Here is a 27,868-nt window from a genome sequence, read left to right as displayed (position 1 = left end):
GAAATTCTTCATTGAATTTGTTTTTTTCCCTTTCGAAACCGAAAACTCAACAATGTTCATCACTTATCGAAATGATACATTCATTTACATTTCCTATACTAAACATAAATCATACCATCCACTTTAATACACGGTGTGTGTGTGTGTTTACCACTCTGTCATTATGGATTCAATAACAAAATTCTGCTCAATCGATGCACAATTAAACGTAAAACTATAATTGTACATGTATCTAGATGAGACGAACACCGACCAAAACCATCATCTACCGTCCGCTGCACAAGCTAATAAATCAGAAGGTATGTAGAACTTAGAGATATATAATATATATGAGAATAACTCGACGATGAAAATCTGGTTATCTTTAAAGCTGAGTTCAATTTACATAAAACTATTGAATCATCGACATAAATTATTATATGGAATATATATTTCAACCTCTGATTTATAGAAAACGGAGCGAGGATAAGATGAAGTTTTTTCAACACTTGTTTCCTTCACTGAAAACAAAAAAAAAAATGTTTAATATGGATGAAGCCGATGCAATATTCTTTTCATCTGATTAATGTCTCATTCTGAATCTCTCTACTGTGTTTGCATTTTGAATATATCTTGCATGTGGCACTTAAGAAACGTGGTACTTTGAATTTATAACGATGACGTGGTTGTTGTTTATATTCTCTGAGCACAGAAGTTTTGTTTGCTGCTTTTGCAATAGGACATTATAGTGAATTTTGAGAATGCGTGTGAAACAACACCATTAACATTGAATTGCATAACAGCATATTGCCACCAGCAGCAAATGGCTGTGTTGTTATTTTCTTTTCTTCTTCATGTTTAAGTTTTCTCGTTTAATTGCATCTGTACGCTCCAAAATATTTGACACATCGAATGGCAAACCGTTACCACACAATCATAGCAAATTTATGCAACCGTATGCAATCCCATTGCATATTCCAGCACTAAAACGGCAAATGATCATTTATTGCATGCATATTTACGAAAAACGTATACCGATGAGAAAATCCGGTGTATCTGTATAAAAGAGTGTTTGTGTCTATGTGTGGCAATGGATTTGGCGAAACACACTCACTTGGTACAAGGTGTGAATGTTATTAGAATCGCTGTTTCATGATGCATTCGGTACGGTTGGAAAGCATTTGTATGTGTGTGTGCTGGATACAAAGTGGTGAAAGTGATGATACCACAAGAACCGGAGAGAATAGCAACTCATTCGATTTCCCGTGGTATGTGAAAGCACAAGATTAGCAGCCACACACACACACCCAGAGAGAGAGAGAAAGTGAGAAAGAGCACCAACAAAATAGGCCACAATTTGCAATGTGTGTTTTTTCTTCCCCTCTTTGTCGTTAATAATCTGCTTACAAATTCATATTAATTTGAATTTAATTTTGAAACAGAAACATTATATTGTCTGAACACGTACGAAAAGACCTTACAGTTTGAAAACACGCAATACGAAGATGAAACGGCGACAATATGAAAAAAAAAGTGCATGCTTTGTTAGTTTTCACAAGGTCCCTTTTAAATCAATTAAAATCATGTGGTCTTTTATAAAACATTTTCAACGAAACGACTTGATGTTTGATGGAAATGTTTTTAGTTGGAACAGCTTAAAATATGCGCTCTTCGTGTATGTATATTTTTCAATGATGTAAGTTCACCATATTTTAAAGAACACATTTTCCAAGTAGCAAATGACATAAAAACCAATTTGCAAGTAATTTACAGCAGAACGAAACGTACTCTACCAATTTCATTTCTACATTTATTCGTGAAATATGGTTTAACGTCTTAAATTAAAAGCATTTAATTTGTTTGAAATATTTAATTTTTGGGTTCAAAGCCGATGCAAAAAAAGATCCGGATTCTTTATATTTGGTATTTTTGTACTTTTGCAAAGCAAAAAAGCTTAAGTGGCTGTTGTTGATGTTGGCAACTCGAATTAATTGGGTTCTAGAAAACCCGATTGCAGCATTTTCATGAATATTAACTTTGCCGATGTGCTTAATAAGTTCAATTTTGCAAAAAAAAAAAACAGCCACAACAGAAGCGACAACTATAAAGAAAAAAATGAGCAAATAGCAATTTACATAGAACAAAAAGGTGAAAATAGATTTAAATTTTCCTGGTGAAATGTAAACAAAATCCGATTCGATTTCATAGAGTTAAAATGATGGAAAAAAATGTAAAAAAAACTAAATCACAAATGACGAGGTAAAAGAAGGAAGAAAACAAAGGCTTGGATAAAAATGTTTGACGTATGTTACGGTAAATTGAATCAGCAGCCGCACATCGCTGTGTGCGACACAAACAAGTACAAAGTATCATCCTTTTGTGAGCTACATTTAATGGGTTTTTGTCGAACATAAAAAAATCGGGATCGATTTCCATTATGTATATTGGAGACCTCGTTTTTCCTTGCATGTGTTCGAAATTCGTTTGTGCTGGTCTTCTCTATAAGCTATGCAAACATTGGGACAACTTTGCTGTCACCACCGACAATGATGATGAGTCATATAGGAGCGTTGCCTCAATTTATGCTAAGGACAACGGGTTTTATTCGTGTTGTCGCGTTTATTATGGTTTCTCAAGCATGTCTTTGATAATTATATTAAACATGTGTGTGCATAGCACAGATACGCAAAACTGGGACACTTGATGCAAGCAAACTCAAGATGTTTATGCAAGCAAACTCAAGATGTTTTCAATGTTTGTTGAATTCATGTCATTTGGTTAGTAAATAATTTTCGTTTGAAAAATTTGTTCGGGATATCAATTTCAAAATGTATGGCACCCACGTTTTCTCAAATGGGGAGAGAAATATTGTTGCTGACTTGTTCCTTTTAAGAATTGAGAGACAAGAACAAGAAAAATTATATGTGAATATGAAAATTATAGTCATTGAATACAAATGAAATATATACACAATTCAATGCACATTTTGCGTAAGATGAATTTGATGAGAATTTTTGTCTCTTTTATATTGTCAAGAAAAAGCACTAAAACGCACTTCATTTGTTCGAATTTTCTTCAAATGGTGTATATCATCGACGCGATGAGTGTGGAAAACCATTTTTGATATGAAAGAAGAAAACGAGAAAAATATGAATGGAAACAAAATCGGTACCGTATGCTCATACGAAAATACGTTGTTTGAGACATAGAAAGGCACATGCTAATGTATATAACCAAATATGATGCTGACATAGACAAAGCACATATGTAGCAGCCGTAATAACAATAATCATAATAGAAAAAAAGTATGAGCAAAAATGTAAAATTTGCGGGTTTCATATAATGGTTTTGGATGTGTAATGGCAATAAAAAGAATGCGCTATCAAATGAGGACTATTTGCTCCCATGTACTATATATCATATGCAGACAGTCATTTTGAGGGCGAGACAACGACACATACAGCATAACGTGATGGCGTTTTTGCATGTAGCATTTGGCTTTTTCTTTCGTAATTTTTGTTTGAATATGTACTCTCTCTCTCTCTCTTTCTCTCTTTCTCTTTTTCTCTTTCTCCGTGTATTCTCTGTATTATTATAAGTTTTCGTCTCTTTTCAATGACGACAACGACGGCGCTTCTTTGTTTACATTTCGTTTTTATGTTGGATGAAATGGCAACGGAAAAAATGAATATAAGACAAAAAAAGGAATGTCGAATAGAAATATTGATGTTTTATTTAATTTTGAAATGAATATTAAGTAAATGGAAATGGTACATTTGGTGCACACTTGGTGTTTTCCAACGATGACGATGCATTTCACAGTGGAGACAAAAAACGTATCTCACCAAAAAAGTCAAAACATCAAAGGCATCATCATGTAATCATATCAAATATGACAGCCTTCAATATTATGTACATACATTAGCCCACGTTCGTTATGGCTGTAATGTTATTGCATTCTATTGTGTGCGTTCCATATAGAAAAATTCCGACAAAACTGATTTCTAATCAAATTTTGGCCAAACATTATTACAAAAATGACGAAGAGCTGTATCATTGTAGATAGGGGTAATATTTTGTCCATTGTTGTGCAATTCCCATCGAATAAATCAAAGGGTTGAGTCCGCATATATGTATATAATACCCATTTGGTAACAATTTCGGTTTCATTTTATTTACTGTCTCGAATTGAGTATCATCTAAATCAAACGCTGGCTACGAACAATGAAATTGCTCTTTTCTAATTTAATATTTATTGAACTAACGCACTCAATTGGATTGAAATGGAGAAAAGAGGCGAAATAAACAAAATGGAACGATACAAATCATATGGTATATTTTATTAAACTCATGCATTCATCTTCAGTGAAGATGCTCAACTCACACATAGAGCACAAACCATTTGTAGTCTGCTGAAAATTGTGACAGGATAATAAATATTTCTATTAGTATCGAGTAAGATCAAGAGAGAGATAGATGAATGAGAGGAAAGCTCTACATTATTTTATCATGTGTACGCGGGCCGTTTCTTATTCGAACTGGAAAACTTCATCACTCAATGAATTTTTTAGTTAAAATTCCAGCACAAGTAGACAATGTGTGCTCCGAATTAACCCTGTTACGATACAACAGCTGGAAAAGAACAAATGACGCACATAATGTTAGCACATGCAAATAGAAACAAATATCACTGATTGTACGCAATTCCAGCAAAATTCAAATAAATTGCGTGTGTACGCTGAGAAATAATATTGTGTGCATTACAAAACGACGGTAAATGAATGAAGTGTTAAATAAGAGTGAAGTATTTGCAGCGAAAACAATTTCTCATTCTTACGATATGGGCATTTCAATGCAGCTCACCACCAATGGAATATTGCTGGATGAAAATGGGTTATTAAGATTGAAAAGTTTCAGAGAAATATCAGTAGTTCGAAGGCAAACAGAGAAGAAATGTGCTCGACCCGAAACACACGCTCACCACATATCAACAATTCAGCAGCGACATATATTTAAAATGAAAAATAGGAAGACACCCGAGAGAGAGAGAAAGAGAGAGAGAGAGAGAGAGAGAGAGAGGGAGAGAGAGAGAGAAGTAACGAGCACCAACGAAAGAAACTATAACATGAATCATAAATGGCGTATTTATAATGATTCTCAAGCGATGCATATAAATGTGAATTCATTAATTATAAATAAAGTGAATAAAGTGCACACTAGTGAGAATGCCAAAATGCGGAACAGTGATCACGAATCTTATATTTGGGCTGCTTTTTTTCGTTTTTTTTCTTTCTCTATCTCCTTTTTTTATCGCACTCGGTTCGCTTTTGAGTTCTCTCCCTCTCTACTCGGTCATTCGTTCAAACTAACATTCCGTTATTTTACATTGTTTACATTTAAAATGGGATAGAGTAAAATGTACATTGTATGCACTGGCAAACACAGTCATAAAACAAAATAAAATGCTTTTTATTCACACATGAAAATGCTTCACATCTTTACGCATACACACATAACGAAGCTTTCGTGTGCTTGGCATTACTTCATTTTTTTCTGCTGTATATTTTCGGCGAACGAAATAAAAAAGGACAATACATAAAATATATACACACTGAAAGGAACCGTTCACATTGTAATACGATTTTTGATACATATTTAACATGTAGCAATTCTATTAGGATTTTTTTTCTTCTCATGTAGTCGCATTTCGAAATGCATCAAAAAAAATTTGGTTTCTTCGTTTTCACAATCTTTTTGTATTGCTATGCTTCCATTCAGCATAGTGGAGGATGTGTATATATCAAAAGAACCAGAACCTTGGTTATTCGTCGAAGAGTCAAACATTTTGAATGTGCTACCAGCGTACGAGAGATATGTGTGTTGTACATAGAGAACGTGAGTGGATGACTCATATAAACGTATGAAGTAGTAAGTTGAAGTCGATGCCATGTAGCAATGTGGCACATTATTAATGTAGAAAATTTCAAACAACAATTCAAGAAAATGTAATATCGTTTTCGTTTCGCAAAAAAAGAATAAATAAGTGAACTAAAAACACACACACATATATATAAATATATGCTTACTCACATCGCATGAAGTTTTGAGGCATACCATGAGTATGCCGGCAAAAAGCTACTGCAAACACACATTCGGGAGATGGCAAGCTTTTTGATATCCTCTGTTGAATGTACTTTTGCTATTGCACAACTAGGACCATTTCAAACGTAATGGAATACGGAGCATACAATGAACAAATACAAACATACAGTAAATGTAGTTTATGATACGTACGAATTTGTGTGAAGAACTATTTTGTAGCGAACATGTGACACAGCTTCAGTAGATAAATAGATAGTAAAAGAGAGAAAGAATTAAAGAGAGAGATGGAGAGCAAGAAAGTGAGCGACAAGAGAAATTCTATTTTGCGCAATATATTCATTCAATTTTCGATGCTTGTAACATGTGAGCCATGTGTGTTGTCAAATGTTTTGACACTGTATTTCTTTGTTCGACAATGACCATACCACTTCTCTTGTTCACTGCGCTCGCGACAACATTTGCAACAATGCTTAAAATCTTTTTCAACTCTCTGCATTCAATGCATTGCTCCATTTCAATGGGACACTTTGTGTTCACAACTGATCATGTGTTCCATGTGCAGTAGATTGTCATTCACTTGAAATGGAATGAAAAAAAAAAATGGTTTCAAATATTGTTGGAAGTTTATGTGAAAAATGACACACATAACCTGCTCAAAATGGCTCAATGCACTATTATCCTTGCACGGGGACTCGTGTGACATTTTTTTTATTATTTCGATCAGCACACGATTGGCAACAGTATTCTGAATGGCAAACGAAACTAAACGGCAATGAAGAGCAAACGAAAATGAAAGAGGTAAAATCAAATTGGGAGAAATGCCATTTAATACAAAAAAAGGAATGAAAGCAGATGAAGTTTGAATAGGGTATACACACAAAAACTGTAACACATGCAGCCGCACGAAAATCGTTGAACATGCCATTAAAAGCAAATTGTGTGCTGTGCATATGCATACAACAAATTGATGTAGCTCATTATGTTTAACTATTGGGATTTATGAAATTACAATGTCAAAAAGCTCCGGCATTTCCGTTACCCTTCTCATCTTGTGCACACGAAACCATCGACAAGTACAAATTGTATTATATTGTCGTTACTTATCATCCAGCCACTTGCATATTGCAATACATTCAAGTTGCATACATTTTTCGGTGCACAGTTTGTATAAATTGCTCGGGATCGTATAAAAGATGAAAACACTCTGACATTCAAATGCATACATATTTTGTGATGAGAGAGAATGAGAAGTATGATGCCATTATTTTCTCTTTTTCAATATGACAACTTATTCAGTGCAATCTGCTTCATTATTTTTGTTGTTTAGGTTCACCGTCGTTGTTCATCGTTGTCGTCATCACCATACGTTCTTTTGAATATTGCACAACACCGACATTACTACGCCATAAAAAACAGCCAAGCATTAAAGTTGACATTAACTAAATGGCACTAGAACCGCGAAAATCGTGAACCAACTTTATGTTTCTTTTTTCTCTCGTTCTGCCAGTCATCTCCCGATGTCGTTATCTACAGTTCGCAATCATGAAATTATCGTTGATAATGGTGGGAGCATTGTTCATTGCCAAAAAAAATGTCGCATTTATTCCTGACGACAAGGAGAAATTCATCCCTTGTCGCTTTGCATATGAATTGCTGCCAAAAGTCGAATAAAAAAATCCATGCAAATTGAAATAACGATCGTTAGTTTATCCCCAATCTTTTTGTAATGGATGAAAAATCGGTGCTAAAAAATGTCCGCACACATGTTGCTTATTGCCACTAACTTAACTGAAAATTAAATGAAACTAAAGTACAAAATATTTGCGATATGAAATGAAAAGTAGAAGACAAAGAAACACGAGTCATCATATTTCTCTTCTACTCCTGAGTGGATACGGAATTGTGTATTCCTTTTGTAGTGAATTTTCATTGTATTTGTACATGTTTTCTCACAACAAAATGGTTTAATGAAAATTTATGCAGTCAAAAACTTTCATCGAATACTTTTTTATTTTGTTTCTTTTTCTCCTTCTCTCTCTCTCTCTCTCTCTCTATTTCAACCGCTTTTACGATGTTTTAACGAATTTTACAATGTTATTTCGTTCGCAAGCATTTCACTGACTGCATTAATTTATCGTGTACATCCCCAGATGAATTTTTGTTTTCCATTCATCGTATGAGGTGCAGAAAGAGAAAGAGGTGGTAGAAAGCAGTAGCTTTCTTAGTTCAACGACTTTAATTGTTTTAAATGAGAACTCTGTGCAAGAGAATCGCTTTTCGTTTTCGATTTCTCTATTATTTGTTTTTGTATCCTTTTAGTTGTGTCACTTTAATTGGATGCATTTACAAGAATGAGAAATACAACGTTTTTTGCAATCCAATTTCAAGTGCACTTCGCCTAAATTTTGGACGAATCAAATTTCATTCTCCTTTTTCTCTCTCTCATCTTCTACTCAATGATAGTAGATCCCTTGCTAATTAAGCGCATGAAATTTATTTTAATGGGTCCAATTTACAGAACGAACACTGTTTTTAGGCATTGAATTGAATTTTTTATTTCAATCAAAGGCGGTTTAAATTTTCATGCGAATGCAATAAATAGCGATGAAGCTTATCATGGCTGTATGGTACACACTGTTGTTGTTTCTCATTAATTGGCATACAGTTCGGTGTCATCTATATAATCGTATTAAATTTATAAATGGTTGGAATTTTCGCATGTGCCAATTGATTGGCATATCAAACGATATTAATCGATCTTATTATCTCAATTGTATGATAATTGCGGCAGTGATATAATCCCAAAATAAAAGACCATTGTGAATGGGACAGCTAATTGGAAATGTCAATATCGCGATACTTGGCAAAAATATGTCTCGCGGTATGTTAATGTCATTATTTGGTGAATTCATTGGCACACATAGCTATATATAAATTCGTTGCAATCGAGATTTATTTTTGAAATTAACACATAAAATGTATGCCATGCACTTTAAGATGTCAATTTATTCTATTGCACAATTCTCTATTCATTATGTAATTGATTGACCTGGTTTTGATTTTCGGTCAGTTATATGTATATTTTCGTCATCATTTTCCATCAATTGAAATGCATGATGATGCGTCATCTGACGGAAATAAAGTATGTCAGCGGTTGGGCTTTTAGTTCAATATTTTTTTTTCCTTCTCAATTTGCTATCGGTTGTCGTTTCACCGAGTATTTTTTTTTTATATGTCAACGTTTTAAATGTGATCAGTTGGCCAATTATGCAGCATATGCAATGGCAAGGCAACATTGCCAATGCTGTGACAGTAAAAATTTATAGCAAGCGTTACGGTTACAGACACTTTATATCGATTTTAGTACAAAACCAAAAATTTTCACTCTGAAAAGTGTCAGAATTGCCCATTAATTTGAATGTCACAGTTAAGCGTCATAATCGCTTTCGGTATGATAATTCAGTATCGCATTCTAGTACCAAAAGTATGTGTGTACAGAGTACACTGTGTGTTTTACATTGGGAATGATTCAGGTTGTACGGTATGCTCATGGTGAGTCATCGTGAAAATGGTTATATGTATATATCACGGTAAAAGCACAATGCTATGCATTGAACGTATACGATTCGCTGGAGTCCATTTCCAACTCGAAATGGCATTTTTGTTTTATTTTCTTCGAATGTATAAAAGCAACATTGTTCCGGATGTCACATGTGAATGAATACTATTGGAAATTACATGCTCCTGAGTTTGAATCGTATTGTGAATTGGTGCACACAAAAAAGGCAGCCGGAGTCAAATAAAGTGGCAAACCTTCGTGATATTTTACAGTATTAAATTGTCGTATGGCAGCATCAATGTAACAACCACTAAATGGATACACAAAATGTACAAAAACAATGACATCGTTGGTTTCATTTGCTCTCTTTCACTTTTGCATACTCATGGCAAGGATTTCAAAATACCAAGCTACAATGATGTTTGAGAATGTGTTTTTTGCATTTTAAAAAATGAAACGAAAATTTCAGTAACCATGACATAACGCAAATTTATAAGCACAGAAACAGAGCGAGAGAGATAGAAAGGGAGAGTGTGTACGCCATATCCACGCTAAACAGGCATAATGACGAAAACGGATACGAACAAACTGAAATGAAATAAAACAATGGAGTATTTACACAACAGTATGAGGTTGAGAGAAATGGTCGGTTTTGTATCTCATTTCAATACACTGTCTCACATTGTGTGCACCATTACAGCCATACATTTTAAATGGCAATTTATATCTAAGACATAATTTGAAATTGCACATGAGCTGTCATGTCATTTGCGGTTGAAATACAATGACTACAGGTTGTTTTCACAATCCTTATACAGGAAACTAGGTGAATTCATTGTTTGGCGACAACAAAACAACCGGGAGAAATTAAAGACGTGAACAAGAGCAAGAGCGGATGTAATTGCTTTAGCCGTTGATTAAGTTGTCGTGCAACGATTTTTATTGTGACTCATTGACAAAAATACGGAAAGAAATACACTTCAATGATTATAATTTGTATTGTAAATAAAAGTGTCCTTTTTGTGCTATATAAAGATACACCGACATTAGGTCATCATCCATTTCGTCATTTTGCAATCTACCCATATATAAAGTTACGGACAATTCTTGTCACATTCGTATATTTTATATTCATTCACAAGCAATGAAAGAGATTCATCAAATTTATTCATTCGTTTGCAGAAAAAAACAAATGAGCGAAAACTATATATCCATTTCAATTGTGACTGAGCATGCAATTCGCTGGAGAATGTTTCATTCATTGACGATATGCATGGTTATTTGGGTTAATTACAACTATAAAAGCAAACACAGTCCAAATCAACACATTTATATGCACACACACAAAAACCATACATTAAGCTACCAATTACAACGAAATGGAAAAATCGATGGCGACAAGATATACGTAAAGCACATTTTTGCAAGTAAAGCACATTTTTTTATTCATATCGATTTCAATCGAATAAAATTAAAATCATTCAAATACATAAGCAGTTAATAGCATGCGTCTTGTGTTGAAATTCAAGTGAATTATGCACAAAGTAGAGTGCTCAATTTAACATTTTAATCGTGAGAGAAAGAACATTCGAACCAAATTACCGAGTGTTTGGAAGAGAACCAATCGTAATGATGGAATACTTATCTGCTGGCAATATTCTATTGTTTGTGTATTATTGTTGCTTTTTCAAACATATCGATTGCGAAATTGGACGAATTGTAATGTTTGTTGTTGGTCAGAGTTAAGCCAATTCACAAAATACGTTTCAATCGGTTTCCAGAAAAAAGTTATAGTTTTCGAGAATGTTTCCAACAACATACTTTGTATGTGCATGTGTTACACATTGTTAAAACAAAAGCGAAAATCGAATAGCATTTGCAAATGAGCTTCGAAATATATGCAGATGACTCATTCAATATGAATTGAAGCGTTCAATGTGGGTACGTATGTATTGACTTCGTGCGTAAATCAATATACGCAAATACTTTAGATGACGACAATCGATGATAAAGTGAAATGCCGATAACAAAATGCGAATAAATTTGAATACTAATATAAAAAAGTGAGCTTATGAACATATAATGTACCGCCTTTTTCAAGTACAAGAATTCATTTCAAACATTCATCGATCCGTCCGTCCGTCCGTCCGTCTGACATTCTCAATATCGACAATGTTAATAGCATAATATGTGGTCTTTGCAAACTAAGCGAATATGTCTGATGATGGTTCGAATGGTTTAAATACAATGTATTCAGGTGTGATATCATTTGCCACTTAAAATCTTTACGGTCTGCCATTAATTTATTTTAGAGCTTTCGATTTATTCCAAAATGATGTCGACATAGATACACACAAAAAATAATGTTTCCACCTCCCTCATTCACTTTCATATTCCAATGCACTGTTGCCATAAGCCGATGTTGATGGTATATATTATGATGTTATTATATGAGCATTAAATGGTTGTGGCAAAAATTGTGTACCACTGACACATTGGCCACAAGCACACACATACATGGCACACTGTAGATGTGATGCCTATTTTTTTTCAGAATGAAATCAAAGTAACAGCTCTTTCAACCGCACAAACCAAAATTAAAAATGTCCTTTTGCAAAATATATGCGGAAAAGTCTCCCTTGCATTTTTGTTCATGCATGTATTTGTCGAAGAGCATATAAGATGAAAAAAATAACCATAAACCAAATGAGAAGCACACTTCTGTACAAAACAATTCACATATATTATGGAAATGCCGAAGATCGTTTGGCAGTTTCATTTTCGGCAACAATGCTATTTATTACTCTACCGACAAAATTTATATGAGAAAATATGAATTATAATTTCGACGAAGATATGAGAAGTTTGAGCATATTTAATGCGCACGGGAAAATGCACACTCAAAAATGATTAATTAGTATGATTATTATTTCTTTTTTGGTTTGGGGAGGGAATTGTTGAACAAGAAAAGAAACATGACAAAGACACGACAGAGAAATTTGTGCCGAGCGCAAAGTGATACACAACGAACCGAATATTTTAATAATACCCTATTAAGTGGAGAAAATTTATTTTCATGTTTTACGGAAAAGCTTGTTGCTTCTATCGTTTCAGTAATTCCTTGGTATTTTCGATTTCCCACTCAACTCCATTCATCAAACACACTCACACCACATACATTTTTGTCCAACTTGAACGGCATTTCATTTGTGAATGGGCGAAATGAGAATGTTCTTCACCATATGATTCAAATCACCTGTCAAACATATCATTCGCCCTCAACACAAACCATTCCAACAAATGCGTCCTTTATTTTTTGACGTTCAAAAAAGTATGTAATTTTAAAAACAAATTTACATCGAAAGCTTATAAACATTAAAGTGAACTTAACATTTTCGTATAAAAATGCAACCAAAAAAAGGTGGTCGGGCGAAAAAAAAAAAGAAAGGAAATAAGATACATTCGATGCAATATGTTGTAGTCATTTATTTTGGTTGTTAAGCTGAATAGGTCTCTCATTTTGTAATAGAAATTATGTGCGTGCTTCGGTAAAATCGGTCTTTTACGTTTTCTTGGATTATGACAACAAATTCATATTTGTTTGCAACCATGTTTGCTTCATATTTCCACACATTCTTTATACACTTGCAATTTGCCATCGCTTTCGTCTTCGGTAGTGAGGATAAGAGAGATATTATTGGTAGTATAAGTATGTAAAATATATACCTAACTGACACCCACGCATATTTACAGTATTATATTTTCGGGGCAAATTTGCTATCGCGTGCACACATTTTATTTGGATATCATGTTCTCGATGAATTTTTTTTTCACTCACTTTTCCGCACATTCGCTCGTGGAAGCGACCCGGTATTTTTCCGTCTGTCTCAGTCTACATCTTCTTGAATTATTATTATTTGACTTGGTTTCTCTCTTGCTTTCTTTATATTTTTACAATGCATCACATTACTACGGATCCCATCCTATTTGGTCATAGCGAACAAAAGGAAAAAAATAGATATTTATATGCGAAAATGTGGAAAAAGCTATGAGAAAGTGGAAACAATGTAAATTATGATGAAATATGAAATGTAAACTTTGCCGAAATATGTTTTTTTCTCGGTGTTCTTGTTGTTGTTGTGTGTCGTGCGCTTAGATTTGTGATGATTGTTTACACCCGCCACCCTCCCTCTCGCTATTCCTCATTTTCTCTTTCTTTCTCTGCGCAATAAATTCTTGTGTGAATATCGAACAACGATAAATGGATAAGTAATCAAGTTCTGAAGAAAAAGTTGTGAAATGTAAGTCGGTAATTACATCGAACGTTGAATGCCAATTTGTTTAGATTCAAACTGCGTATCAATTTGATGCTATCAAAGGTTCTAATAATTTTTTGTCCAAGCACGAAAAAAGGTAACGCAGACAGCATGAAAGCAAGGATCGAAACTCAGACACGCACATAACTTACTTATTCGAATATAATTCGTCGCTGACTACGTTGAAATATTGAAGCAAATGATTAATGGCCGTTAAAGATGCGCCATAATAAGAAAAATGTTGGAAAATATAATTCAAAGAGAAAAATCATGTAATCAAATGGTATTATATGGTCGATTCAACCTAGATATGCTAGAATGGACGAATTACTGAAGCAAAATAAAATGGCGTTCAAATATGTTCATAATTCTATATTTGGCTATTGGACACATCGAGTCAAACACAATTATCCAGTCAGTCGCGCATTCATCAATTTTCAATACAAATTCCAATAATTATTATCAGTTTGTCTACTCTCGTTCACAAAGCATACGCACTCACTTGCCTTGACAGTTCTTCTGAATGAGTTAATCAGTCCCATATCCTTGTTAATTACTTTCATTTGAATGACAATTACTGAGCAAAGAAAACTTTTCTCTCTATCATTCCGTAAAATGTGATTTCAGTGTTTTTTTTACGTCGTTCTACCAATTCTAAGTAACTGAATCATTGGCTGCAGTGCTATGAGCATTTTACGAAATTCAATGGTTATTGTCTATGTATGACAAAGTATTTCCACAATAAAAAAACCAGCCCTCACTACATCATGAAAATTGTGTTATTGTTTTGTCAGTTTTGATTCTTTTTTATTGTATGTCCGATTTTATACCGGCTCATACTCCAATGTGCCATACACAAAACAACATTTCAATAGCCTCTATATAATTTTATGTGCGGCAGAGAACAAATTACTTGATTGCAATGTACGAACATGAAATCAAGCATTGAGAACAATCAGTGCCTTTATAATGGGCAGCTTATATTTTGCCGGCAGCTAAATACTGCATGCGCATATCAACGTCTCGTTCTGTAGATAACGTTTTGCAATTTTCACACACATATATACAGACATTAGCCGAAAAAAAGGGAGAGAGACCATTTTACGAAAAGGGAATTATGCTTTAGACTATTTTATTTTGGTGCATTTTCTTTTTCAAATTTATATGAATGCTGCACAACAAACCAACAAAAGTTGAAACATTAAATTGCCCACAAGGCTTGCTTGCGTTATTGTGTAACCATCAAAACTTTCTGTACGAGTTCGATTTTGGCTGGTGTCGATATATACGTAGGTTGCTCCATAATTTTTTTTAAAATGGTACTTATAGTGTTGCCCGATGTAAACCATTGTCATATTCGTAAAGTTTGATGTTTTGGTATGTATTCGTGCCCTGAACCTTTTGTCGTACGAACGCTATTTGTATTGTTTACAGTGACTGGTAAACTGCGACTCAACAAAAAAATGAATTTTACACGTGAAGATTTTCGTAAAATGATTTACTACGATTTTCGAAGTAAATTATCTCAACAACAGTGTTTCGATCGACTTCATTTGGCCTTTGGCGATGAAGCACCAACCCTTCAGACAATTTATAACTGGTACCGAGAATTCCGTTGCGGTCGTAGTTCGCTCAAAGACGAGTTTCATACAGGTCGTCCAAAATCGGCTGTTGTGCCACAAAACATCGATGCTGTCAGAAAACTGATTATGGAAGATCGTCATGTGACCTACCGTGAGATTGAGGCATCTTTGGGCATTTCATCCCACAGCATACATACAATTTTGCATGAACATTTAGCCGTAAAAAAGATTTGCTCTCGTTGGATCCCACATAAATTGACCGACGAACAAAAAATGGCTCGTGTGAGTTGGTGTAAAGAAATGCTCAAGAAATTCAATCGTGGTGCTTCAAAAGACGTTAATAAAATCGTCACTGGTGACGAATCGTGGATATATGCCTATGACCCCGAAACGAAACAGCAGTCGACTGTATGGGTCTTCCAAAATGAAGATAACCCAACGAAAGTTGTTCGAGCAAGAAGCACTTCGAAGCGAATGGTCGCCTGTTTTTTCGGGAGAAGTGGTCATGTGGCAACCGTTCCACTAGAGGATCGTAAGACCGTCAATTCTGATTGGTATACCACCATTTGTTTGCCCGAAGTGTTTGGTGAAATAAGAAAAAACAACCACCGTCGCAAAATAATTCTTCATCACGATAATGCGAGCTCTCACACATCTTTTCAAACTACTCGATTTTTGACCGGTCAAAACATCGAACTGATGGGTCATCCACCGTACAGTCCTGACCTGGCACCCAATGACTTTTTTTTGTTCCCAAGCGTGAAGAAAAAACTACGTGGTCAACGATTTTCGACACCAGAAGAAGCAGTTGAAGCGTTCAAAACACACGTTTTGGAGATATCAGTTTCGGAGTGGCACGAATGCTATGACAAATGGTTTCATCGAATGCAAAAGTGTATCGATCATCTCGGGGAATATTTTGAAAAACAATAAAACCATTTTCGACAAAAAACAACTGTGTTATATATGTTTTTAAAAAAAATTATGGAGCAACCCTCGTACATATTCACAACATATACTTCTGGAATATATTGTTTGTTTGATAATGAGTTGGGTTTGGTGAATTCATCTTTTTTTTCTCTTTCCTTTTCATTGTTCAGTCGCTCTTTTTCGGTCTCACTTCAGTTCCAATATGCTGCATCATAACACATCCTGCTCTCTTGTGAGCTTCTTTTTATACACTATCAGCCGATTCATTCAAGTCGACGCCATCATTTTTATTATGTTTTGACAAAATTGTTTTTATCGTAATGGTTTCTCTTCTTTATTTTTCTCTCTCTCTCTCTCTCTCTCTCTCTCTCTCTCTCTATCTCTTTCTGTCGGTATTTGAGTTTTATTGTCAGCTTGTATGTACCAGGATGCGATATGGGCCAATTCCATGTGTAAAATTTGGCAAAGACCCCTCACAATCAAATATAATCGAAACGAAAAATAAAACACATTTTGCGTGTGCATGTGTAGATACGTAATGTTGCCGCTCGTTTTGTTTACCATCATGATACGTATAATAGATAAGCATACGATGAAAATGTGTGCTTGCAAAAGTAACAAAATTAAACAAACAATTTTCCATTTACAGTATATAATAAATTAATGGAAAATCTAGATTTCTCTTGCAATTTATTGAACAATTTTCATTCTTTCAATTCAATGATTGTGTGTTGAGTTAATTTTGTCTATTTATAAGAACGGTTTTTTCAATAAAGAGCCATTATAACAGGCTCATTCACATTTAAACTGATATTCATTAATATTGAATGTGAATGATGTGAAAAGGAACATTTCTTTGGGGGTCTGCATTTAGATATATCACAAAAGCCACCGTTTTCATCTTAATACCGCAGCAATATGTTTTAATTGAAACGAAAGCGAAAAATATTTATTTTTCAATTTGGCATCCTTGTTCTAATGAAACCATAAATATTGTGAGACTGAATGAGGAATGAGGATTCTTTCAACTTATAAACCGCAATCAAAACCGCAAAATCAAACAAAAACCCACATAAATGATGAGAAAAATGAATTTTAAGTTTCATTGAGCCGATGGGATTCATTTTCGGTTTGAAATGGACAACACATTGTTTTGAATTATGTAGTCCAAGTGGAAAAAGTTCCGTTCAAACAAATGCGACTATAATTGCCCCAGATATAAATACAGTTTTATCTCAACGAACCTCATCTATTATGGATAGCATTATTATTGGCTAGTCTCTCTTTTCTCTCAAAACAATATTCACATAATAATGCGGTTAAGTTTCGGTGCGTGTAAAAAAGTAATACAAATAAACAAAGAAGAAAAAAAATATATATAAGAACAGCAGTAGAAGTGATAATGCAAAAACGAGAAATGGTAAAGGAAACGACCGGTTCGGGATGAAGTTATGAATGGTTGGGAAAAAAAGCGGAACATTATGTAAGCAAAAGACAAATGCGTTAATCTTTTGTTCAAAAGCGGCTCATTGTTTTTCGCAACTTCTTCATTGTATTCGTCCGATGTGTGTCTCTGTCGGTTTTCTTGGTTCAACATATATATAACATCGGCGGAAGACACTGTGCCATAATAATAATGGCACGTTGATGATAATGAGTGAAGATCTTAGCAACTGTCATTAACCATTAGGCCATTACTAAACCATTTTTCTACATTTATTGTGGTGATTATTTTGAGAATCGAGCTCCTTTATCATCACAAAGCTCCCTTCCACTCTGTCTCAAACTTTGTTCAGTCATTCATTCGTTTTGGCATTATTTTATCATTCTTTTTATTTTGTAGCTCCGTGATCCCTTTTTACTCAAAGTTTTACATTACTCGCATACAAAATGTTTGTTTGTGTGAGAGAAAAAAATAAAACTAAACTTAGACATTAGAGATTGGGTATTTAATTCATTTTTTTATGTCAAAAATATGAATAATATCGCCGCGAAAAAGAGATGTTAAGCTTTTGTGTTGGGGATAAGGAAGTTGTGTTGAAAACTTCACACTTATTTCAAGTAAAATGAGGTTTTGCCAACTTTTTAAAGACCACCCACACCAAAAAAAAATGGCATGCACGTCATAAGCGGTTATGCAATCGATCAACCCACTGTGGTGAATGTAAAGAAGTCTATTGCAATGCATGTCAATAAGTCAGATGGAAATATCAAGTATTTAGTTAGTTTGGAACTATTAATTAGTTATGATAATAGTTGGTCCTGGCAAAACACTAAAATTTATGTAAATAAAATGTGAACGATAAATAATGTCATTGCGAAGCATGAATCTGGCTGATAAAACACAGCGAAAATGAAGTGGAATGTAATGAGGCAATTTATGACGGAAAGGGATGCTTTACCTCCATTTCTATTTGTAGTATGCATGCGACGACAATTTTTCTTCCATGTATGGGCTTTTATGGGATTCGCATGACCTAGATATCTGTTTTGTGTACCGACTTTTCTGGTTTATATCGTCATCAAAAATATTGTTGTTGCCATCCTAGCTCTTTCGGTTGGTTCGTACTATCTGTGTTGATATATTTTATGTGCGATGAAGTTACTTAGTTGTAACTGCATGCAGGAACGTGCATCATCTTCAGAATTGAGCGGTTGCACAGTGAATGGCAAACGAGGAAGAATATACCATCGATTATTTTATGAATGTTTGCCCAGGTACTGAATAAAAACTACGTCGGTACATGTTGGTAAAAAAAAAGCCCACCACAATGGAATAACACAGATAAAACATGGTAGAACAAAATATCGAGGACAACATGAAAGATGTAATAAAAAGAAACCGAATTCGGCAATTCAAAGCGCTGCTTTATTATCTTCTTTTATGCATCAACAATGGAAAGGGTTTTTAGGTCAGGCAGTTGTAGAATGTTGCGATTGCGCATCAAATGTTACATATTTATGCTTGCTGTTCATATCTCTCTCCCTATCTCTCACACACACACATACACATATACTTCCACAACATAAAAATGCAATATACATACCTAAATTCAACGTATATATGTCACATTGAACGTTTGGTGTCTATTCAATCAAAACTATATAAATTATTCAGTTTTTTTTCATCTGCAAAGCTTTACATATAGAATTAGAGATACCAAATATATTTCCATTTTTAAAAATGGTCGAACTGATGAAGCATGACATTTATTTGTGTTCATCAATTGTGATAAAATGAAAAGCATTTCAAACACAATCCATGATTATTTCATGTTGTTGTGAAAATTTCATGGGCATTGAAGTGAGAAAATGTCATCGAATACTTGGAATATATTTAAAACAATTTTTACGCCCAAAAATATCTAAGTTTTCCAAGTTTACGTTGCTCATGAAATGCCATTGCCATGCTCAATGTTGTTCACAAATAGTTTTCGTTGGTTTGATATGGTTCTATCCATCGGAGCGAACTTCTTTGTTGCACAAGCTTTTCGATATGTACACATTGGTAAATGGATGAATGCGCGGCTATGTAAAATTTTACGCAAATACAAATTGTTTGCCATGGGCTCCACACAATAATATTGTCAAATTTAATATTCTACCCACATTCAGCATCCATCATCGAAATGCAAACAACAAAACATCAATAATTTAACATTTTCTCTATTTTGGTATTTAGTTTTTATTTTCTCAATCCTTTCTCACACTCTCATTATCGGAAATAAATCATTAATTTGGATAAATATGGGTGTGCAAAATGTGGAAAAGTAAATTAAATCGACCATCGAAAATTTATGCACAAAATGTGTAACATTTGCATGTAAAAAAAACAGCAATTGAAGCAGCATAGATGAATCGTTTGATAATCATTAATGGAACTATGTGCATTGTGGTGTTGTGGTGGATATTCATTTGTATTTCTCGACTGTTCAAATATCATGTTATAATAAAATAAACAAGCATTCCCTGAATTCGGCGTTAAATTGCAACACAATATTATATCCATAATTGCGCAAACGACTTGGATCCGAATATCATAAAGTGAAATCGTACTACTACCACTTAGCATCCGGGTTCATGAACAAATAAAAACGTCTAAATATAATTCATGACAATGAAAAGTTAATATGTTCCAATTAATTCACCGTCTTTAGTCAGCTTCATGCCAGTGGATACATCATATTCGATAGCTCTATCTTTTTGTTTTGCTCTTAAGCAAATTGTGCGCAAAAAGTCACTGTACTTTTTCGAGTGTTTGTTTCATTAGTTTGAATTTGTTTGTGATTTTTTTTCTTCACCTTTTTTTATTCTATATGCTTGTCACATTGATTGAGTTGGTCTGGGACGAAAAAGGTTCATTTAATCCGGATTTGAGCGATGAAAATCAAATTTTTGTTTAATGCACACTTGTTTATACACTGATCTTTTTATTCTTCTTCGATCCGTTTAAATTCGGTGTGGGGTGTTTGTTGTGGTTTTTCCCCTTTGATATCTAACATAAAATTTTGCGTATATACACAGCTTTGTTTACCATACATTTTAGCCTATGCTAAATGGTAAATTTGATCGGGGAGTGTACGTTCAAACAATTTTTTATTGGTAAAAATGAATTTCCTTATGTGAAAATACTATGCAAACAGAAAATGAATCCCTTCAACTTGGCACCCGGTGGTTGTGTATTCTATCAATAAGTCACAGCCATAAATTGAAATGGAAAAGCGAACGTAAATTGTTCGTATATAAAAATGCGGCGATTATGTAATCGAATTCGCCTATACGATTAGTCTGGATTTTTAATGAATTTTTAATTGGATTATAGACGAAAAGCAGGGCTTTTAATGTAAGATGGGCCAAACCTATTCCATCCCATAAATATCCGTCGGCCTATTAATGAATTTTACCAAACTAAATGGCGCAGACACATCATATATTTGGCAAATATCGTCGCAGCCAAATAAGCAGGAAGAAATGATGAGAGAAAAAAATAACCGAAAAACAACATCAACAACACAGTAGACAGTGTGTATGCAATTTAAATTTAAATTGAAATTTTCATCATGAAGCATCATGACCATCAGCATAAAAGAATATCATGGTGAGCACGGATGAACCGATATACCGGATACGGATCATTTCGTTTATAAAATTTAAACTGTAACATAATTTCAATTTGTACGCGTACACGCATTTATATGCAAACAATTGTACATGCATCACGGCATCAACAAATTAAGTTTAGCTCTCCCTCTTTCTCTCTCTTCCTCTGTGTGTGTGTATCTCACCAAAACAATTATACCTCATCACATTTTATTTTATTTACGAAATAATCACTTTAATTTATTGAGGTTGGTAATTGTTTTCGGTCTCTATCTCATTTGATCTCTCTCTCTCTCTCTCTCTCTCTCTCTCACACACACACACTTTTGTTTCGCTTTTTTGCTGTATTTTTGTTTCATTACAGAGAAAAGTCAGTTAACATTTTATTCATATGCACGATTTTGGTTTTTGTGATTGGCCAAATTATTAAAATTCAATGGACACAAAGAAGCATACACATTTTGAAAATTGCACAAAAAGCACTTCACCATTCAACTTTTCGTCGACGACTGTGAAATGAGATTATCGTCCATGGTCCGCATGGCAAAATGCCGGCCGGTCGGCATAAAATCAGATTAAAATACATTAAAATGAATTATAAATGTGCAAAAGAGAGAAAATAATTCATGTTGATTTCAGCAAAAAAGCAGACACATGCTTTTGGTTTTTCGCCGCCACTGATAAAAACAAGAATGTTTTCCAATAAAGTCATTAATTGAATGAATTTAATAATAATGTGCTCTTGTACTTTCGATCGTATTTCATTTGTATTAAAATCATTTATGAAATATGTGTTTATGAATGCGGCAATGGGCTGCAAAATTCAAATGTCCTCTGACTGAAACAGCATAAAAATAAACAATGACAACATTTCACGACAATAACAAAAAAAAAGCATACAATACGTCAACAACAGTGAATTATGTTGAAGATGGATTTCATTGCGACAAATTGTTGTTACCACTTGCTGTGACTAATAGCATAAATGCGACGACAGTCCGTCTGCGATGACGTGAGCTCAACGAACATCATCATAATTTTGAAGGTGTCTACATTGCCATTCTCCATTTTTAATTACTCATCATATTATTCTGCTCGAATATATTTTTACCCGTCACCCGTACAAAACCATTAGATGGACATCGACACACCGAGTAATATACCATTGATAAATACGTTTATAAGTCATACGTTTGTTTAATCATTTCACATTTAATATTCCGGCAAATTGAAGAAAAAAAATCTTATCGACCAAAAATGTGAACACACATCAATAACAATGACTAAATACAAGCACAGTGCTTAATTGGACGTTTGGCCAAGGTTAAACTTGTTCATGATATGTAATCAAATCGTCATAAATATTGGATTTCGAACAAAAGCAACTACAAAAATTCGTTTGGTTTTCTGTTTTTATTTCTGCATTAAAGAATGTCCACCATGAAGAATTCGATTCTATTTCGAATGCCAACAAAGCAACATGAAAAACAAAAGTTTGCCATGCGTCTGCTGAAAGTAAAAGTGGCAATGACTTTATTACATGATTGCATGTTCATGAACTAGACTACAGTGTGTAACAATGAACTTAACTTACTTTATATTCTTTGGTGACTTTGGGTGATTGTATGTGCTTTAAACAAGCAATTTAAATTGCCAAATAAATCACAATTCTTGAAATGTACTACTTTTAATGAACCAAAAAAAAAAAATACATGTCAACCGTGGAAATGAAACGAAATCGAACGATTTCTCTGCAATGTACATTTTCTAGTAAACATTATTGTCCGCATGTCATGTTTGTTGACAATTCCACATTTGATGAATATGCTCATCATTTTTGTCTCTTGATTTCGAGAAAAAAACCCATCCCCTCTTCCAATATACACACCATCCAAAAGAAATGTGTGAACGAAAATATAAAAAAAGAACTGAGCAAATTACAAAGGAAGTATTTAAGTACCGGAAATTTAAGTGAATTCAATAAACAAGCATGGAAACAATTCATAGTGAATGGGTGAAAGATCATACGAAATTGAAGACTTTACTGTCATTGCAAACAGAGTCATCTCAACAATATCAAGTTTCTGATTGATTTGAGGGTAGAGAAATCGAGTAAATAAATTGTATGTGTGCGTTACGCAAGAGTTGATGATGCAATAATATACCAATTTATAGTGAATTGATGATCATGTGTTTGGCCATCCGAAAAGTTTGGAAAATTCGAAATAATTACGCTGCAACCAGTGGACCCCTCTTTTCTTTTTCAATTTAAATTGTCTCTTGCTCTGATTTGATCAACGGTCGATAAAATACAATAACCCCGTCTCCTCGTCATGTCATTCATTTTATGCATCGATTATCCCTTTTTTTGGCTTTGAGCTTATATTCTCTCTCGTTGAAACGAGTGAGACAAAAAAAGAGCATGCACAGCAAATTGCATTTGTTACAATCACAAATGAATGTTAACGAATCGTGACAGCAACAGCAACAAATTCACTCAAGTGATCCGAATCGCTTGTTGATGAGCACAAAATTCAATTTAATTTTAAATTTTCATTTCATCGATATGCACATAATATCCGATGTCCGATTGATTATACACGTAATACATAAAAACCAAAACATGCTGATGTTATGGAATAAATTTTAACAATCTAATGAATATTTTAACAACCCGTTAATCGGAATCGAAGGAGAACAATGCAATTAAAAAAAAAATAAGAGTTCCCATTTCTAATGGTGGCCTGTGTAAAATAGAATAAATTATTTATGCATTTAATATTTGACCGGTCAAACATGGTACATATGATTGGAAATGTTTCTGTCTCACTTTTTCAAATCTTCACATTGAATATTTAGTGTCAATTGCATTTTATCAACATTGCGAGAAATACAAGAATCGGATGGATGACAGTTCACATATCTCAGTAGTTTGTTTTAAATATAGATTGCATGTAATGACACGATTTTGAGCGGTTAAGTAAACAAGAAATCATCTATTTTCCACATACAAAATAACAAAACCACAAATTTTGTTGATAATAATGGGTGCACATATGACGCATATTCCACATTTTACAATTGCATTTGCATGTGCAACGCATTAATGTTTACAGTATCGTGAAATGAAGTTGTTCGAAATGCAATTAACATTATTATTGCAGCTATAAATTTATGATTATTTCAATGCAATATTTCGGTTCTTTAGACGCACAAAGTATACATTTCGACTAGAGAAAGTAGTGTGTGAGATACATTTGTGATACATTGCACCAAACGCAGAACAGCACTGCATTTGCTCAAAAACATGTTTCGAATGTATAACGATGATTATGTTGATGGCGATGATTCCGAGCACGTATGCCTGTGCGACACATAAACCTATGCATCAGCATCAGCATCAGCATCAGCAATTTTGACATATTGATCATAATTTATATACACACACACATACAAAATTGCAATGTCTTTCCACTGCAACTATAGTGACAAACGCTTGCAAACAACAGCACGATTAAAATTATTTATGCACTTTCAAGGTACATATATTATATCAATTCACAACTTGTCGTGCATATAATTCCAAATCCATTTTTCACTATGCAACCGAACAAGTTCATCGAAACATCTTCATGAGCCACGTTGACACCAAAGCTATTTTGGTGCGCATATTATTTATTTATATATTTATTTTTCTTTTCAATTTTGCTGCTGGAAAAATTCATTTCACCACGTTTTGCATATTGAAATTATCATATTAATCGTAAAGTGATTTGCATAAATGACGCATTGAAAATGATTTGCGGGAAAACTCTTTGTAAAACAACTTTTTAACTTGTGCATTTAATTAACGACAACGTTCGAATCTAGTAATGGTTGAGCAGAGAAAATAAAAGCTTCACATCGACCCTTTTACCCATCTCTTCTCTTCCCCGCCAAATAGAATGTTCACATTTTGTGATGAATTCTTTTGTGGCAATCACTTTACGAGCTATGCAAATGGTTCCATGAAAATGCACAGAAGATGCATACACTATATATGAGGTTGTCATATGCGGTTCAAATACACAAAACAACGACTAAATAAACTGACGGCCTAAGAAGAAAACAATAACATACAGAATATTCTGCAAAAAGACGAATACAAATTTATGTGAGCAAAAACCAAATATACAAACAGACAGCGCAAAGGTAAAACAGCCTACTTACATAAGAAACACATGTAAGTAGGCTGTTTTACTTTTGCGCTGTCTGTTTGTATATTTGGTTTTTGCTCACATAAATTTGTATTCGTCTTTTTGCAGAATATTCTGTATGTTATTGTTTTCTTCTTAGACCGTCAACTTATTCTCCTTCAAACAAAAGCGTAAAAAAACAACAACAACAAATAGACGAAAATTGTGCAGATTTGCACAAAGTTGAAGTGTTTAAGTTTTTCTTCATTTTATTATATTGTAATGGTTTTATCATTTGTCGTTTTATTAATTGGTCCCTGTTTATGAATTTAACAATGGTAATTTTTTTGCATTGTCACTTGAAATTACTACATTTTATCGGATGAAACATGCATTTTCGAGTTGGTTTTGGCGGTTTTCCCAGAACATCGCAATTTAAATTGAAATTAGTCAGTGATTTTTATCTCTCGGGACAGGTTCTATAAAAGCTCATTTCTGCTCACATGAATTACATGGCATAAAATGGTCATTGTTTTTGGCCAAAAACTGCATTGGTGAATTTGAAATGTGTTAGTTTCTTCATTGTTTCGTGTGTGTTTCGTGGTTTTATTTTTTTAGAATCGAATTTGAACGAACGCCAATTTGTTGTGAATAATAATTTGTTGGTTTTGAATTGAATGGACGTTTTTTTTTTCTGGAATCAGTCCAATTTCCGTTCCCTTTTGTGGAATTTGTTATGGACGCGCGCGGGTTGAATGTTTTGTTTTAAAATCAAAATATATATATTTATCGCGCCAAAAATCATTTTCGATTAATTTCATATTCACAATGCATAAAATTGCATGAACTTCCAATTTTTTTTTTGAATTGATGTAATTTATTAATCGTGAGCGTTATTTTTTTCTTTCATTACAGATTGGTCTGGCGCAAATGATCATGAACGAGTTCAACGACAGTTATCCGTGTCATCAGATAGCAAACTATTGGATGAGGATATACGTGAAGAGACCCGCGTTATAATGCGACCTAAAAAACCACCGAGACCAAAATCCGAAGTATTTTTAAACAAACAAGACCTGCATCCGCGACGAAAGCGGTTTAGTGCATTTGGTGTAAGTATACATACGTATTAAATTAAGAATCCAAAACTTGTGTCATGTATGCGAGGGTGTGCTCTTTGACTTATCTCCCATTTACAAACTTTCAATAAAGCAGTCAATTATTCGTCAACGCCGGAATATGAAAAGTTACTTCAACAAAGTTATTTTAAATTATCACATTTCCGCGAAATTCACAAAGAGATTGGCGGAGTTATGACGCATTGGTATGTATGCATACGACGAGAGCGTGCATGGATTAAGCCAGGTGATGCAATAGCATTTAGTGAAGCTACAGAGTTTGAAAATCTATTATGTAATATGTTGATTGAAGCATGCAACCACCAACGACGCATACACGAAACGACAATTGACAAACTGCGTGCAATGCCAACAGCTATGTTATGTCATATGCATCACAAAACACATACACAAAACATATTTAGTGCTTCATTAATAACTTTTCGCCAAGAAGGAAAACAATTTTCGCGTGTTAATTGTCTGCTATTTCCGCTTGAGGAAAACAGAATAGAAATATAGTATAACAAAAATAAAAAATAAAAATAATAAGAAAGAAAGAAACAAAGAGAAATAAGGAACTTTTGTTTATTGCCAACATAACTACGGGCTTCTTGTTTTGCTTCCAATTTTCTTGGCGTTACCATGCCAAGGAATTAGCACAATTTTTCCATTTCCTTGCTGGTTTTTCCCGTGTTTGTGCTTTGGTTCGTATTCGTTTCCAGATTCGTCGTTGTTGTGTCGTTGTCATGTTTTTTTTAATTAAAACTTGAACAAAGCCAGAGAGTAAAGTATGAAAAATATATTTTAATTTGATGAAAATACCATGCGTATTCGCCCCTTTGTTTGAAACTTTACATATATTGGCTACTACTCCCTTGAATGCAATCATTTCAACGAGTTCATATCTAGCGGAAATTTTTTTTTCTTATTTTTCTTTCAAAAAGGCTGCCTTTCATCATACGTGTCGATTCCGTACGCGTGGCTGTTTTTTTTTTCTCCTTTCAAT

The 27,868-nt window shown here is 33.9% G+C and overlaps 1 protein-coding gene across 5 annotated transcripts in view; it reads left to right on the top strand.

Annotated features, from left to right (window-relative positions):
- Positions 1 to 27,868, top strand: part of LOC116337842 (cyclin-dependent kinase 14) — a 160,504-nt gene that overhangs the window by 116,851 nt on the left and 15,785 nt on the right. For 4 of the 5 annotated variants that reach the window (XM_031762769.1, XM_031762772.1, XM_031762773.1 and 1 more), the window contains 2 exons: positions 237 to 299; positions 26,660 to 26,856. In XM_031762769.1, the coding sequence (XP_031618629.1) occupies positions 237 to 299; positions 26,660 to 26,856 (260 nt within the window). The remainder of the gene's footprint in view (positions 1 to 236; positions 300 to 26,659; positions 26,857 to 27,868) is intronic. The other variant, XM_031762770.1, reaches the window with a different exon arrangement.

This window comes from Contarinia nasturtii, unplaced genomic scaffold (assembly GCF_009176525.2).
Source record: "Contarinia nasturtii isolate CC-2019 unplaced genomic scaffold, AAFC_CNas_1.1 Cnas_scaffold_285, whole genome shotgun sequence".
Lineage (NCBI taxonomy): Eukaryota > Metazoa > Arthropoda > Insecta > Diptera > Cecidomyiidae > Contarinia > Contarinia nasturtii.
Note: the sequence above shows the minus strand (reverse complement) of the source record. Positions and strands in the feature narration are given on the sequence as shown.